General features: G+C 42.7%; 1 protein-coding gene across 1 annotated transcript; it reads left to right on the top strand.

The window, feature by feature from the left end:
- Positions 1–2,521: 2,521 nt before the first annotated feature.
- On the top strand, positions 2,522–4,169 carry LOC146640597 (uncharacterized). Its single transcript, XM_085400021.1, has 2 exons — positions 2,522–2,834; positions 3,723–4,169. Exons 1-2 carry the CDS (start codon positions 2,575–2,577, stop codon positions 3,991–3,993), a joined length of 531 nt encoding a protein of 176 aa, XP_085256147.1. The 5' UTR covers positions 2,522–2,574; the 3' UTR covers positions 3,994–4,169.
- The last annotated feature ends 8,752 nt before the right edge of the window (positions 4,170–12,921 follow it).

The raw sequence follows: 12,921 nt of genomic DNA on the forward strand, positions 1-12,921 counted from the left end.
GTATTTTTACTCAGTTGTATATAGCATTCGTATTCTATTTTTATCTTATTGTATATTTTTATTCTATTTTATTCTACTGTATATAGTATATTATTTTATTCTATTCTGTACAGCTGTGTACTGTATTTATTCTTATTGTATTCTAATTTTTGCGTCATAACTTTTGCACTGTCCACTTCCTGCTGTGACAAAACAAATTTCCCACGTGTGGGACTAATAAAGGTTATCTTATCTTATCTTATCTTATCCTGCCTGTGTTGTCACACGCGCCCACAAGCGCAAATATGGTGATGTTGACTTGTCTGACTCTTTTCTATGTTCTGAAGCTGTTCCTGAGAAAGCTGAACTGCCTGTGGAAAAAGCTGAAAAATGTGTGTCTGATAAAATGCTACCCGCTACACCTGACCTGTCTTCTGAGGTAAACAAAACAGATTTTAGTCATGCGCAACAGAATGACCCGACTTTGGCAAAATGTTTACTTGCCGCAAATTCAAGCGATCAGAATCCCCGTGTCTACAGCATTGAAAATGATGTGTTAATGCGCAAATGGCATCCTCCCTCCTCTAGTGATCTTGGCTGGAACGTATTTCAACAAGCAGTTGTACCGCAAAATTTCTGACACCAAGTACCTAGCACATGACAGTTTCTCTGGACATTTAGGAATTAGGAAAACTTACCTTCGTATTCTGCGTCACTTTTTCTGGCCAGGTTTGAAGACTGATGTGACCAAATATTGCCGCTCTTGCCACGTTTGCCAGGTCAGCGGAAAACCCAACCAGGTTATTCCTCCTGCTCCATTGCATCCAATCCCAGCCTTAGGCGAACCATTTGAGCACATAATCATCGATTGTGTCGGTCCGCTTCCAAAAACAAAGTCAGGACATCAGTACCTCTAGACTTTAATGTGCGCCGCCACACGCTTCCCCGAGGCTATTCCGTTACGCACTATCAAAGTCAAAGCCATTGTCAGAGCATTAGTAAACTTTTTCTCCCTTTTCGGTTTGCCTAAATCAGTTCAAACAGACCAAGGGTCTAACTTCATGTCCAAGATATTCGCTCAGGTCTTAAAATCGCTATCCATCAAGCATCAAAAATCCAGTGCATATCACCCCGAATCACAGGGTGCGCTTGAGCGTTTCCACCAGACTTTAAAAGCCATGATGAGGAAGTTCTGCCTCGAGTCAGGAAGAGAGTGGGACGAAGGTCTGCCACTTCTTCTTCTAACGGTAAGGGAGAGTGTGCAGGAGTCCACAGGTTTCAGTCCCGCAGAACTGGTGTTTGGACACACAGTGCGTGGTCCCCTGCGGCTGCTTAAAGAGAGATATCTGTCCGACACAGCTACCCCCGAGCAGAACGTATTAGACTACGTAAGTTGTTTTAAGGAGCGTCTGCATAAAGCATGCGAAATTTTCTCTTGAGCTCTCAGCGAAGGCGGTCGCACTTTTCTCCTCTCCTCCTCACCCTTATCTTCCCTGCTTCGCCTCTATGTCCTTGTCTTGTCTTGTGTGAATTTACTTTCCCTGGAACAGTCTCTCACTGTCGTTCTCTAAAACCTAAAAGAGAATTATGGATTTGATCAACTGGTCTCTGAGTGCTATTGACACCCTTTTCTCAACGAGAAGTCGGGGCTCGGGAGAGCCTGAGTGCCCTGGAGGGACTTTCCCTGCCGGATACACGATGGACGGGTGGCAGAACTGGAGGACCGTGTGCCTGGCGGGACTGTCGATCGAGGACGCTGAAGACATCTACCTATTCGGAACCATGATAACAGGGTTCATGCTGATCGGCATTGGCTTAGCCCTGGTTTATCAGAGAAATAAGAGAGCGGAACCGGCTGTTTAAACCCCCACAAGGCTGCCCGCCGGATTCGAAGCGACGGGACGAGGTGCGACCTCTCACAGCGAACGTAATATGGTCAACACCTTGGAGACGCTTACAGCTGCTGTGAAGGCTCAAAACAACACCATTGAGCGTATGAGGGGAAACATCAGAGAGAGGCCTGCTCAAAATGAGACCCTTGAGCGACAGTTGGAAAACATCGCGGAACGGATCACTGCAGTTGTGAGGTCTCAGAATCAAAAGACTGACAACACCATGGAACTGAAGTTTGATACCATCATGGGGAGGCTCGCAGCTCTTCAACGGGAGATCGAGGGATCAGTCTCAGAGTGCTAAATTCGAGCTGCTCACAAAGGAGAAATCAACAATATTCAACATTTGGACACCACGGCGCCAGCTGTAGGCCCAAGGCTGGAGCCCACCAAAACAACTCCCTGATAACGACTGTGTGATGACTATTCTTCCCGTCCCATGAAGGCCACCTGGGCTGGCTGGCAGACTGTTTACTTACGGTGTGTTCACACCGAACGCGATGGACGCGAATAAAACGCCCCAAACGCCCCTAATTTGACGCGTGTACATTCGCGTCTCAACGCGTGTCCAAGAAAAATCCATCGCGCGTCAAATATTTTGACGCGCGTGAACCGGAAATGTGGGAGGAATGTGGGAGGGAGTTGTATCTTTGCAAGATGGCAGCTATCGAGCTAGCGCTTGAAGAGAGAGTCTCCCTTCTCTATGTACTGTGGAGAGCAGAGCAGCAGCGTAAAAGACGTCCTCGCCGTACCTGGGTCCATCAGGTCCTCCAGAGGCATGAGCAGTTTGGTGAGTTTCACCACTTGCTCCAGGAGCTGCGCCTGGATGACGGCCGATTCCAGCGCTATCACCGTCGGCCAGTTTGAGGACCTGCTTTCCCTCGTCGGTCCCAGCATTGCCCGCCTAGACACCAACTACAGACGCTCAATCCCACCTGCAGAGCGCCTGTCCGTCTGCCTGAGGTTAGTAAAACTATTTAATACGGTAGTCCTTTATTGATATCTGTGCTAATATGCTAATCCATCCAGTTATACACTGCTAACATGGATGTGCTATGCTAACAGTGAATGCTGTCGGTGTTTACTGAAAGCAAACTGTGGTACAGAGACGACTCTTTATAATATTTCTAGTGATACTCAGAAGGTCTCATCAAGTCCCGATTTAATTCGATTTATGCTGTTATCAGTGTTTGAATGATAGCATGGCTGTGGTGTCACATCAATGTATGCGCTCGGTGTTTGCTGATATCAAACTGTAGCATTAGGACCAATGAGTTAACCTTTGTAGTGATACTCACTCCTTTTTATTTAGACCTGGTTTAATTCTGGGATAGTTGAATATTTGTATATAATCCCTGCAGCTGTCAGACTCTATAGCAGGGGTCACAGCCTTTATTAAAACAGAGTTAGATAAAACTGTGAACAGTTTGGTTCATCTCTAGTTACATGGTTCTATCTTGATAAGCTGTCTTATCACAGATTAATTTTTCAAAAATATTAATGATTTAAGCAAGGAAAGGGCTACATGTCAACATACAACTCTTTATTTCTATTAATGTCTTACTTCATTCCTACCTGATTGACATGTTTAGGAATTGTGAGTGATTGGCTCACTGTAGTGGCAAAAGTTGCTACCAATCAAATTATGATATGTTAAAGTTAAAACAAAACACAACTGTTTTAGATATTATCTAATATACATTTTGTAATTATCCTTATAATTACAAAATGTTTTATGTAAGATTTCAGTTTTGTGATTTATATCTGACATCACAAAAGTATTTTGGAATTTGAATAATGTATTTTGTAACTGCAGTACACATAATACTGATTTTGAACAATTTTGTCCAGGTTCCTTGTCACCGGGGACTCCTTCAGGACCATCGCGTTCAGTTTCAGAGTCGGTGTGTCCACGGTGAGCCAGATCACCCCCCAGGCAGCGACGTCCATCTGGGACTGTCTAGTGGACGACTTCATGGCTGTGCCTTCACCTGGAGACTGGCGCTCCATCACAGAGGGATTCCAGGAGCGCTGGAACTTTCCTCTGTGCTGTGCAGCTCTGGATGAGAAGCACATCCAGACAAAGGCACCCCATATATCATATAGGAGACACACACATTGATATACACTAAATATTCATTTCATTTCTTTTTTGTGGTGCCCAAATTGATGCACCTGCTTGATTTTGTTTAAACAATTATTGCACACTTTCTGTAAATCCAGTAAACTTCTTTTCACTTCTCAAATATCACTGTGTGTGTCTCCTGTATGATATTTAACTGACATTTTTTATTGTAACAACCAACAATTTATACAGGAAAATAATGTCTATTAACAAGGTTGCCCAAACTTCTGCATCCCACTGTATCAGTATATTTTGTCATTAGTATAATATGAAATAAATTCTACATGTGTCAAGTCGTGTGCCAACATTTGCTGTGTAGTAGAACTGAGACATTAGTCATTATAAACATTTATTTGAAATAATATTAAAAGTCTCAAACAGAAAAACATTAAACATAAATATATAAAATATAAGAATTTACAGAGAGACAGGAATAAAAAGGACCAGCTGCTCTCCAGAGCAGGAACAAGGCTGAGGAGGAAATGCTCCATTGGAGACTGGTGTGGCCTCTTCAGGGACTCCAGGATGGCCAGCTCCACCGCCGATGGACCGTCCTGGGACCCGTCCCTCATCTGCCTCGGAGCCGTCCTCCTCTGTGGGCCTGTAAAACAGCACAAAACACAAAGAAATGAGAAGGCTGCTACTAGATTTTAATTTCAACATTGAAAAAAAAAAAAACAATAACAGGATATAATCAGATTGGTTGTAGATATTTAGTAAAGGTGATCACAAGGGAATCCCACCGACTAAAAAGGTATCAGTGCTTGCTGTACATATCTGTGGGTGCAGCAGCAGGAGCTCAGGGACTGGGGATGCTCTGCTGCAGAATCAGTTGGTTCTATCAATACAGTATTAAATGTTAACAGGTTCGATATAATAATCGTAGAGTAGACAGTGGTCCCTCATTTATTGCAGGGGTTCTCAGAATAACTAGCCCCTGGTCACAGTTCTCACAATTGATTCTCAAAGTGCAAACCTTTGTAGATTGCAAAACGTAAAAGTATTATTATGCCGCGGTTTGTCTTCATCTGCCCGCCACTTTCGTGCGCCTTTTTCCCTCACGGTGCAGGTGTCTATTTCCGAATGAGGCTCATAGTTATGGGTGTTTTTGTGCTGTTTTTTCTATTGGACGCGATGGTTATCAAAACCAAACGTGATAAATTTGGCAAGCGCAGGAGATTTGTCAATCAGGCTGCAGAATGCAATGCTGTACTGTGCAATAAAAAATCAGCGAAAAAGCAAAGCAGTGACGGATGAACAGCGGGACCACTGTGTGCTGTTTATTAATAAACAATAAAATATATTCCTAAATGATAACATGCATAAAAGCAAAACGGTATTTGTACGTCAGTGGGAAAATAGCGGTGGCTTGCTAGCTTTTGTGCGGCTTCCCCGGGTCAGTGAAAACTTTCAAAAGAGAAATGAATGAACTTACCAGGTTGCCCGATCTCTTCACATATCTTCCTCCAAGCTCGGTCCTTTTTATTCCTGTCTCGGTACTGAAAGCAGCTGGTGTTGTACAGCTCCGAGTTGTTTGCTACCGCATTGATTAGCCTTCCCCTCCATTGAAGAATGAAAGGCTTTGGCTGGATCTGCCCCTTTGACCTAGGTAACAGCCACGTCACCAGGCTCCTGATTGGTTGTCGCGGCGCGATTTGACGCTGGAGTTCAGATTTTTCCAACTCGAGCGGTAGACGCGAAACGCGCGTATGCACAAAATGCAACACAAAAACTCACGCGCGTGGTTTTATTCGCGAGTCAAACGCGCCAGACGCGCTACACTGACGCGCGTTTTCGCGTTTTCGCGACGCAAATCTGCTTCCGAATTTTCGCGGGACCCGCAATCGCGCGTCATCGCGCCTTTCCATTGACTTTACATGTAAACCTGACGCTCTATTCGCGTCCATCGCGTTCGGTGTGAACACACCGTTAGCCTGATAGAGCGAAGGACACTGTCTCCGCTGAACTCTGGACACGCACACACATACACTTACACTGATAAGCACGCACTCATCCCCCCTCCCTTCCAAACGCCTTCGATGCTTGTTTCCTGCGGGGGAAGACGGCGGGTCTGCGCGCCGCGCTGAAATGGTAGCATGGTGTAGGACGACTGCTGTGTTCCTTCGAATTACCCCCCACCCCCCTATCCATCCCCTGTGGCTTGTCATGTGCTCTAATGTTGTGATGTGGACATTAATGTGCTCTCTGTCCAGAGGAGTTTTTTTTGTTTCCTGTTCTCATGCTGTCCTCCCATAGGTTACCCAGCGTGTGAAGAGGTCTCTTTTTTTCCTCTTGTACTTTTCCCATTGTTGTGTAATTTTTCAGTGTTATTCTCTGCAACGCTGCCGATCTCCGACTGTATTCCCATGTGATGTCTTTGTTGTGTGTGTAAGTCGGGGGGGGGGGGGGGGGGGGGGTGTCCTATTCCTCTGTGGGGAAACCTGCATATGGCCAATAAAGCATTCAATTCAAATTGCACGCGAGGCTCTTTCCGCGTCTCAGGAAAAAATGAAAAGGAAATTCGACAAAAAGTCCGTGCAGAGAAAATTTGAAGTGGGTGAGAAAGTGTTGACTCTCCTACCCGTTCCTGGATCCTCCCTCCAGGCAAAGTTCTGTGGGCCCTATACGGTTCAAGAGAAACTGAGTGACACAGATTATGTTATAGGTACCCCAGACCGTAGGAGAAAGCATCGTGTGTGTCATGTTAATTTGATGAAGCCTTATTTTGTTCGTGATGCAGGTGTAAACTCCTCCTCATCCCCCGCTGCGCTGTCTGCCGTGTCGGTAGTTGTGCCAGTGTAACCCGTTCATGCGTTACGCCTGTTGTTCTGCGTTGTGTTCTGGCGTGAAAGTAAGAGGCAGGAGACAGTACTGAGTCTTTGGCTCTTTACTGCACATCTGCAACACAGAAATATGCGTTCGATCTGTGTGTGTCATGCGACTGCCAGTACACCTCTCCTCCGGCCATGCTGAAAGGAGCTGTGCCTGCAGCTTCATTAATGTACATTAATGTAATGAATCAAATACAACAAATTGTTTTAAAACATTAACTTAAGCTCTCAAAAACAAAAAGCACAAAATAAATAATATGTCACTGAAAAAACATCAAAACAACTTATAAGAACAATAAATGAAAGACTGCATCTCCAAAACATAAGATCATCTCCATACCTGCAACACAGAAATATGCCTTCGATCTGTGTGTGTCATGCGACTGCCAGTACACCTCTCCTGACGAAGGAAAAAAGAGTGCATGCTGTTAAAAAAAGAGAGACTGCCGCGAGTACGCTCTCAAGCCGCTAGCGATCAGGCTAACTTAGCATGCTAGCATTTTAGCTGCGTTCTCGACTAAAACTCATTATAAGTGTATATTAGTGAACTCCGCCCTCCACAAAACTTATCCCGAATGAGTCTCTTAATGACAAACAAAAACGCGGCGGTTCGGCTGTATTCACACTGCAGCTTGGGATCCGAACAAACTTTAATTAGCTGAGAGCAACGTGGCAGTGACTTACCTCCGGCCATGCTGAAAGGAGCTGTGACCGGGGCACACATGCACGCGCCTACGTCACCACGCAGCGCACACATGCACATGAACGCACACAGACTCGGATCACACAGGTAGGAGAGTGAGATGCAAAAATGACATATTTAATCCAAAAAAAGAAAGTGTTTTGGGTGAAATTCACAAGTATTTAACACATATGTTACACCAGCATCTCCATCTCAGTATAGCCCAGAAAGTGATGGCTTAGCTTTCGTTTGTGCTGAGGGTTGCTCCCGACTCAGAAACTCTGAAGTATTGGATAAGTTGAAATCCCACCTAAAACATTTAGATGAGGCTGCCCAGACCGATGTGTGTTCTCTGATCAATACTTACCCATCTCTGTTTGCTGACACTCCGTCTCGCACTACTGTCCTCGAACATGACATAGATGTAGGTGACCACCCTCCGATCAAACAACACGCTTATCGTGTGAACCCTACCAAACGTGCACTTTTTCAGCAAGAAGTTTCCTACTTGCTGGAAAATGGTCTTGCTGTCCCTAGTTCGAGTGCCTGGAGTTCCCCATGCCTTCTTGTGCCGAAGGAAGACAAAACTCCACGTTTTTGTAGTGATTTTCGAAAAGTGAACAGTGTGACCAAACCCGACTCCTACCCTCTTCCCCGCATGGAAGATTGTGTTGACAGGGTTGGCTCCGCAAAGTTTGTCACCAAACTGGACTTATTAAAGGGTTATTGGCAAGTTCCCCTCACTCCGCGTGCATCTGAAATTTCTGCTTTTGTCACTCCTGATCACTTCCTCCAATATACAGTCATGCCTTTTGGCCTTCGAAATGCCCCTGCCACATTCCAACGCCTTATGCACATTGTCTTAGGTGGTGTCGCAAACTGTGAAGTGTACTTAGATGACATTGTAGCCTATTCAGAGACTTGGTCAGAACACCTTGGAACACTCATGGAGATTTTTGAAAGATTAAAAGAGGCATCCCTTACCCTAAATCTTGCCAAATGTGACTTTGGTAAGGCCACTGTAACTTATCTAGGGAAGCAGGTGGGGCAGGGACAGGTGCGCCCCCTGCTGGCTAAAATCCAGGCTATCCTAGATTTCCCTGTGCCTCGCACTAGACGTGAATTTCGCCGGTTCCTTGGAATGGCCGGCTATTATCGTGGCTTCTGTAAGAATTTTGCAGATGTAGTTGCACCTCTCACTAGTCTCACAACTGTGTCAAAACCATTCGTATGGTCCCCCACATGCCAGAATGCTTTTGAGTCTGCCAAAGCTCTCCTCTGCAGCACAACAGTACTTGCTGCCCCTGTTTTCACACATCCGTTTAAACTTGAGGTGGATGCCAGTGCCAATGGTGCAGGTGCGGTGCTGTTGCAGGAGGATGGGCAGGGTGTTGATCACCCGATTGGTTACTTTTCAAAAAAATTCAACTCCCACCAACAGAAATACAGCACCATTGAAAAGGAAGCTCTCTCTCTTTTGCTTGCTCTACAGCATTTCGAGGTCTATGTCGGTTCCAGTTCAGCACCTGTCATTGTGTACACAGTGTTAAGGTTCAAAATATTGAGGAAGGAGAGTACAAACACCCATGGTCCAGAAGCTCTTGGTCAAACAATGATTTTAATGAATACACACGTGTGGGAAGACACTCTGTACGCAGACAGCAAGTGATCTTCAACTTAATCAAAGCATACACAGATTTTTATAGCATCAGGGTTTGATTTAATGACGCCCCTTCATGCGTCACAGACAGGATATATACATACGTCAATATCAAAACCACAATGACTTTTAACACAGTTTAAAAGAACATCTTCTTCTATTTTCATGGCCGATTCCTCCGGTCAACCTTTTGACTTCCCGTTCAGCCACCCATCGTGCAAGACCTCGTTCCTTATTTTCAGAGACAACAAGGGATGGTTCCTCTTTTTATAGAGACACTTTCGCAGTAACACCCAGACATGACTAACCTCTTTCCTATAAATAAATTTAACTAATGTGTGTGTGTATGTGTTGACCTCACTCAGCCTCTATGTCACCTCTCGCACTTCTGTCTGTGTCTTGTCCTTAAATGCTCTTTCTCAATTCACCTGTTGCACTTCTGACCTTTCACCAGAACAGAGGCTCATCCTTATGTGTTACAACCTAACTGAGACTATGTATATGTCATCTACTAACTAAATGTTCTAATCAAAAACCTCTAATGAAACCTTAATATAAAATGACCTGATATAAGTGTTTTGTAAGCATGTATTGCAATTCCTTCTATGTTCTAGTTTTCCCTCAGCATGGATCATTCTAGACACTCTCACTAGTGAAGCTTAAAACCCTTAAAGAACTGAACATCAACTCAAATAAGCACAGATATGCATTGTGTATAAAAAATACAAAGTTAACATCTTAAGGCCTTCTTAAAGCTATCTGTTACATTGTTAAAGCAATGATCAATTTGAATAACCTAGTACTTCAGATAGCCTCGTCTTAGCCTGCTGCTCAAAATAACTTTCTGCTTTTACTTCTGCAAACTCTCTGCAACTTCCTCTCAGCCTGCAACTTAGTCTTTCTGAAAGACACACACTGTTTAAACCTCTGAATGCAATATCCATGCTGCAGATTATATTATTATTTATGCAATGGTAATTATTTAACAATAGCAGTAAAATAATTTCCCTGCTCCACATTCCCTCTCTCGACCTCTGGCACACCAGAGGTCGCAATACATTGTGTCCTGGCTCAGCAAATCAGACAACCTCATGTCATCTAATTGGTCCGGTAATAAACACCAGCTCCCATTCAAGAACACTCCATGTGTAAACTTAGGTTTTCTCGGTCCCTCTCTGGTGGTTCATCAGGCCTCGGACCTCCAGGATTCTCGCCGAGATCTTCTGCAAAGGAAACAAAACACCTTTTCCTGCACCTGGACTCTGTAATCAAAAGCCTGATCCTAATTATCTTCTTAACTTATTGACTTGTGTTTATATATATTCTTCAACGTTACTCATCACTTTAAAACTCTTTAAGCGCTGCTTTCACGTCCGGTTACTCGCTCTATTTTCCTTATTTGATCATCAACATCCTTTACACAAACTGTCGCTGCTGCAAGTTCCTTCACTCTAATCTTAAGTCACCTTTTTAACAAGCAAATCATTATAAGCGCCTATTCTACTAAAAGCTCCAAAAGAAAACAACCCCTTTAATCAATTAAGTTTAAGCATATAAGCAATTACTCCTGTATACATTTCATCATAGCTAAATGCTGCCTAGAAACAACTCCTGTGTGTTAATACTAACTTCATTTTAACCTCACATTTTCTATGTTATAACCTGTTTTTGATATAGCCTTTTTATTTCATTTTGCTCCTTTTAATGTAACAATACCTTCTAATTCTAATTTATCAGACTTAACCAAAATATGTGCTTTCCTTCCTCTTTGGTCCTTCTTTAAGTTCAGTTAAAAGCTAAATGAATTTTTAGGCCTTTTGCCTGCAATCAATACTGTCATGTGTGTTTCTGGACTCTGTGTCTGTAAGCGCGTGCAATCCTTCAATAACTCATATCAAAAAATGCAATATGTATAAAAATCATTTCTACTTATAAGCTCTCCCCTTTATCCTAAAAACACCTTCTATGTAATATCTGTATGTGTAAGCCTACATTATAACCACTTCTTCTAGAAATCAAAAAAGAAATCAAACCTGTTCTCCTCCTTCAACCCTCACTAATTTTCCCTCTAAGATTTATTCACAGCTTTGAAAAACTGGCATTGTATCTTCTAAACAGGATTCAGTTCACTTTAATCCTTTAACCTTAACATAAAAATAACAGTTTCAGTTTTACCATACCCAAATGACCAAAAAACCCCCAAACATAATCCCGCATAATAAGAACCAAAAAATCCTAAAATGATCCTAAATTATTAAACCCTAAATTCCCCCTTTTATTTTGACACATGAAATGTGTCACAATACTATACAAAACTTAAAATGCTCAGTTTTCCCCACTCATGATCCAATCTATGTCATACAAATAAACTTAAAACAGAACAATTATCAGTCATGTGTTCCTCCAATTAATGGTAACTCAGTTATATCAGAAAATGTTTCCCCTTTATCATTTGGCATTCTCCTAACAATATACTATAATCCCATAATCTAACCCCAGTCAACAAAACAGAAATTTTCTCTGGTAAAAGCCAATTGTTTGTCCACATGTATGCATCCTCACCTTCATCAAGTCACACATTCACTCACATGCAGTCACACCATATATTTGCTAATCGTGGAGCTTCTTAGCGCAACTTGATCAGATTCTCCACCCTTAGCAAAATGAGCTCATTTATTTTCTATTTTCCATAGGAAAATATTTCTTTATGCTTTTGGACTGGATTGACTCGCTACAATCCTTTTTTAGACAGGGACTTACGACCTGATCAGTCCCCACAGGTAGCTTTCTCCTCAGCCAGTTGTAATCTGGAAAGCCCACCTTATATTTGCTCTCCCCGAGAATTTGTCAGCGCTGTTGCAGGCCTGCTTAGAACAAAAATGAGAAAAAATAGAGCTGATTATTAGCTCACAAAACACAAAACAAAATCACCTGACAGGTTTTCTTTAAGTGCACTGTTACAAAAATAATGGGCCCAATCCTAGACATGTCCATGTTTCCTAAAACTCCCTCTATTAAAAACAAAAACAACAACAACCCAAACCTAACTGACAGAATCACCCCATCACCACAACAACCTCAACAACCTTAAACACACAAGTATTGCCACCACATAATTTCACCTCCTCAATACACCGAAAGTCTCATTAAAACCGCACAATTTGCACACAACAATCACCCCCTTTATGCACTTTAACATACCTAGATTGAACATAAAACCCCCTTACGACAACATACAATCACTAAACTATAAATTTCCTATCCAAATCTGCACTCCTCTTCTCTGCTATGCTTCCTCTTCTGAAAGTCACTTCCTCAGTCACACACACACACACACAGGAAGTTCCTTCGTCACCACTCACTCCAGCTAATTTGCATACTGAGTCATATCTCAAGAAGTTGCTGTAACAACAGAAACATATGTTTAAACATTACCACCTTATTAAATTATTTTATTTCTTTCTACAGTGATCACTAGTGTTGATCACTCAGTACCAGAGCACTCCTAAGTCACTACTTTTAAAACTACTTTAATCACTTTTTTGTTTTCATAACTCCCTTTGTCATATAGCTTCTTTGAGTTATTCCTCAATTTCAAACTCAAATGTATTTCATTAAGCATTCACACCATTCTATCACTCATACAAAAATAGCAAGCTGTTCTTCATTGCGTATGTTTGTGTTCTAAGCCAGGTTTAATCAATGTCTATGCATGAATCATCATGGGCTTGTCTTGTCTTTGTAAGGTTAAT

Source organism: Rhamphochromis longiceps, unplaced genomic scaffold (genome assembly GCF_057381845.1).
Source record: "Rhamphochromis longiceps isolate RC_006_pf unplaced genomic scaffold, R_longiceps_female_GT1.1 unmapped_scaffold_4, whole genome shotgun sequence".
Lineage (NCBI taxonomy): Eukaryota > Metazoa > Chordata > Actinopteri > Cichliformes > Cichlidae > Rhamphochromis > Rhamphochromis longiceps.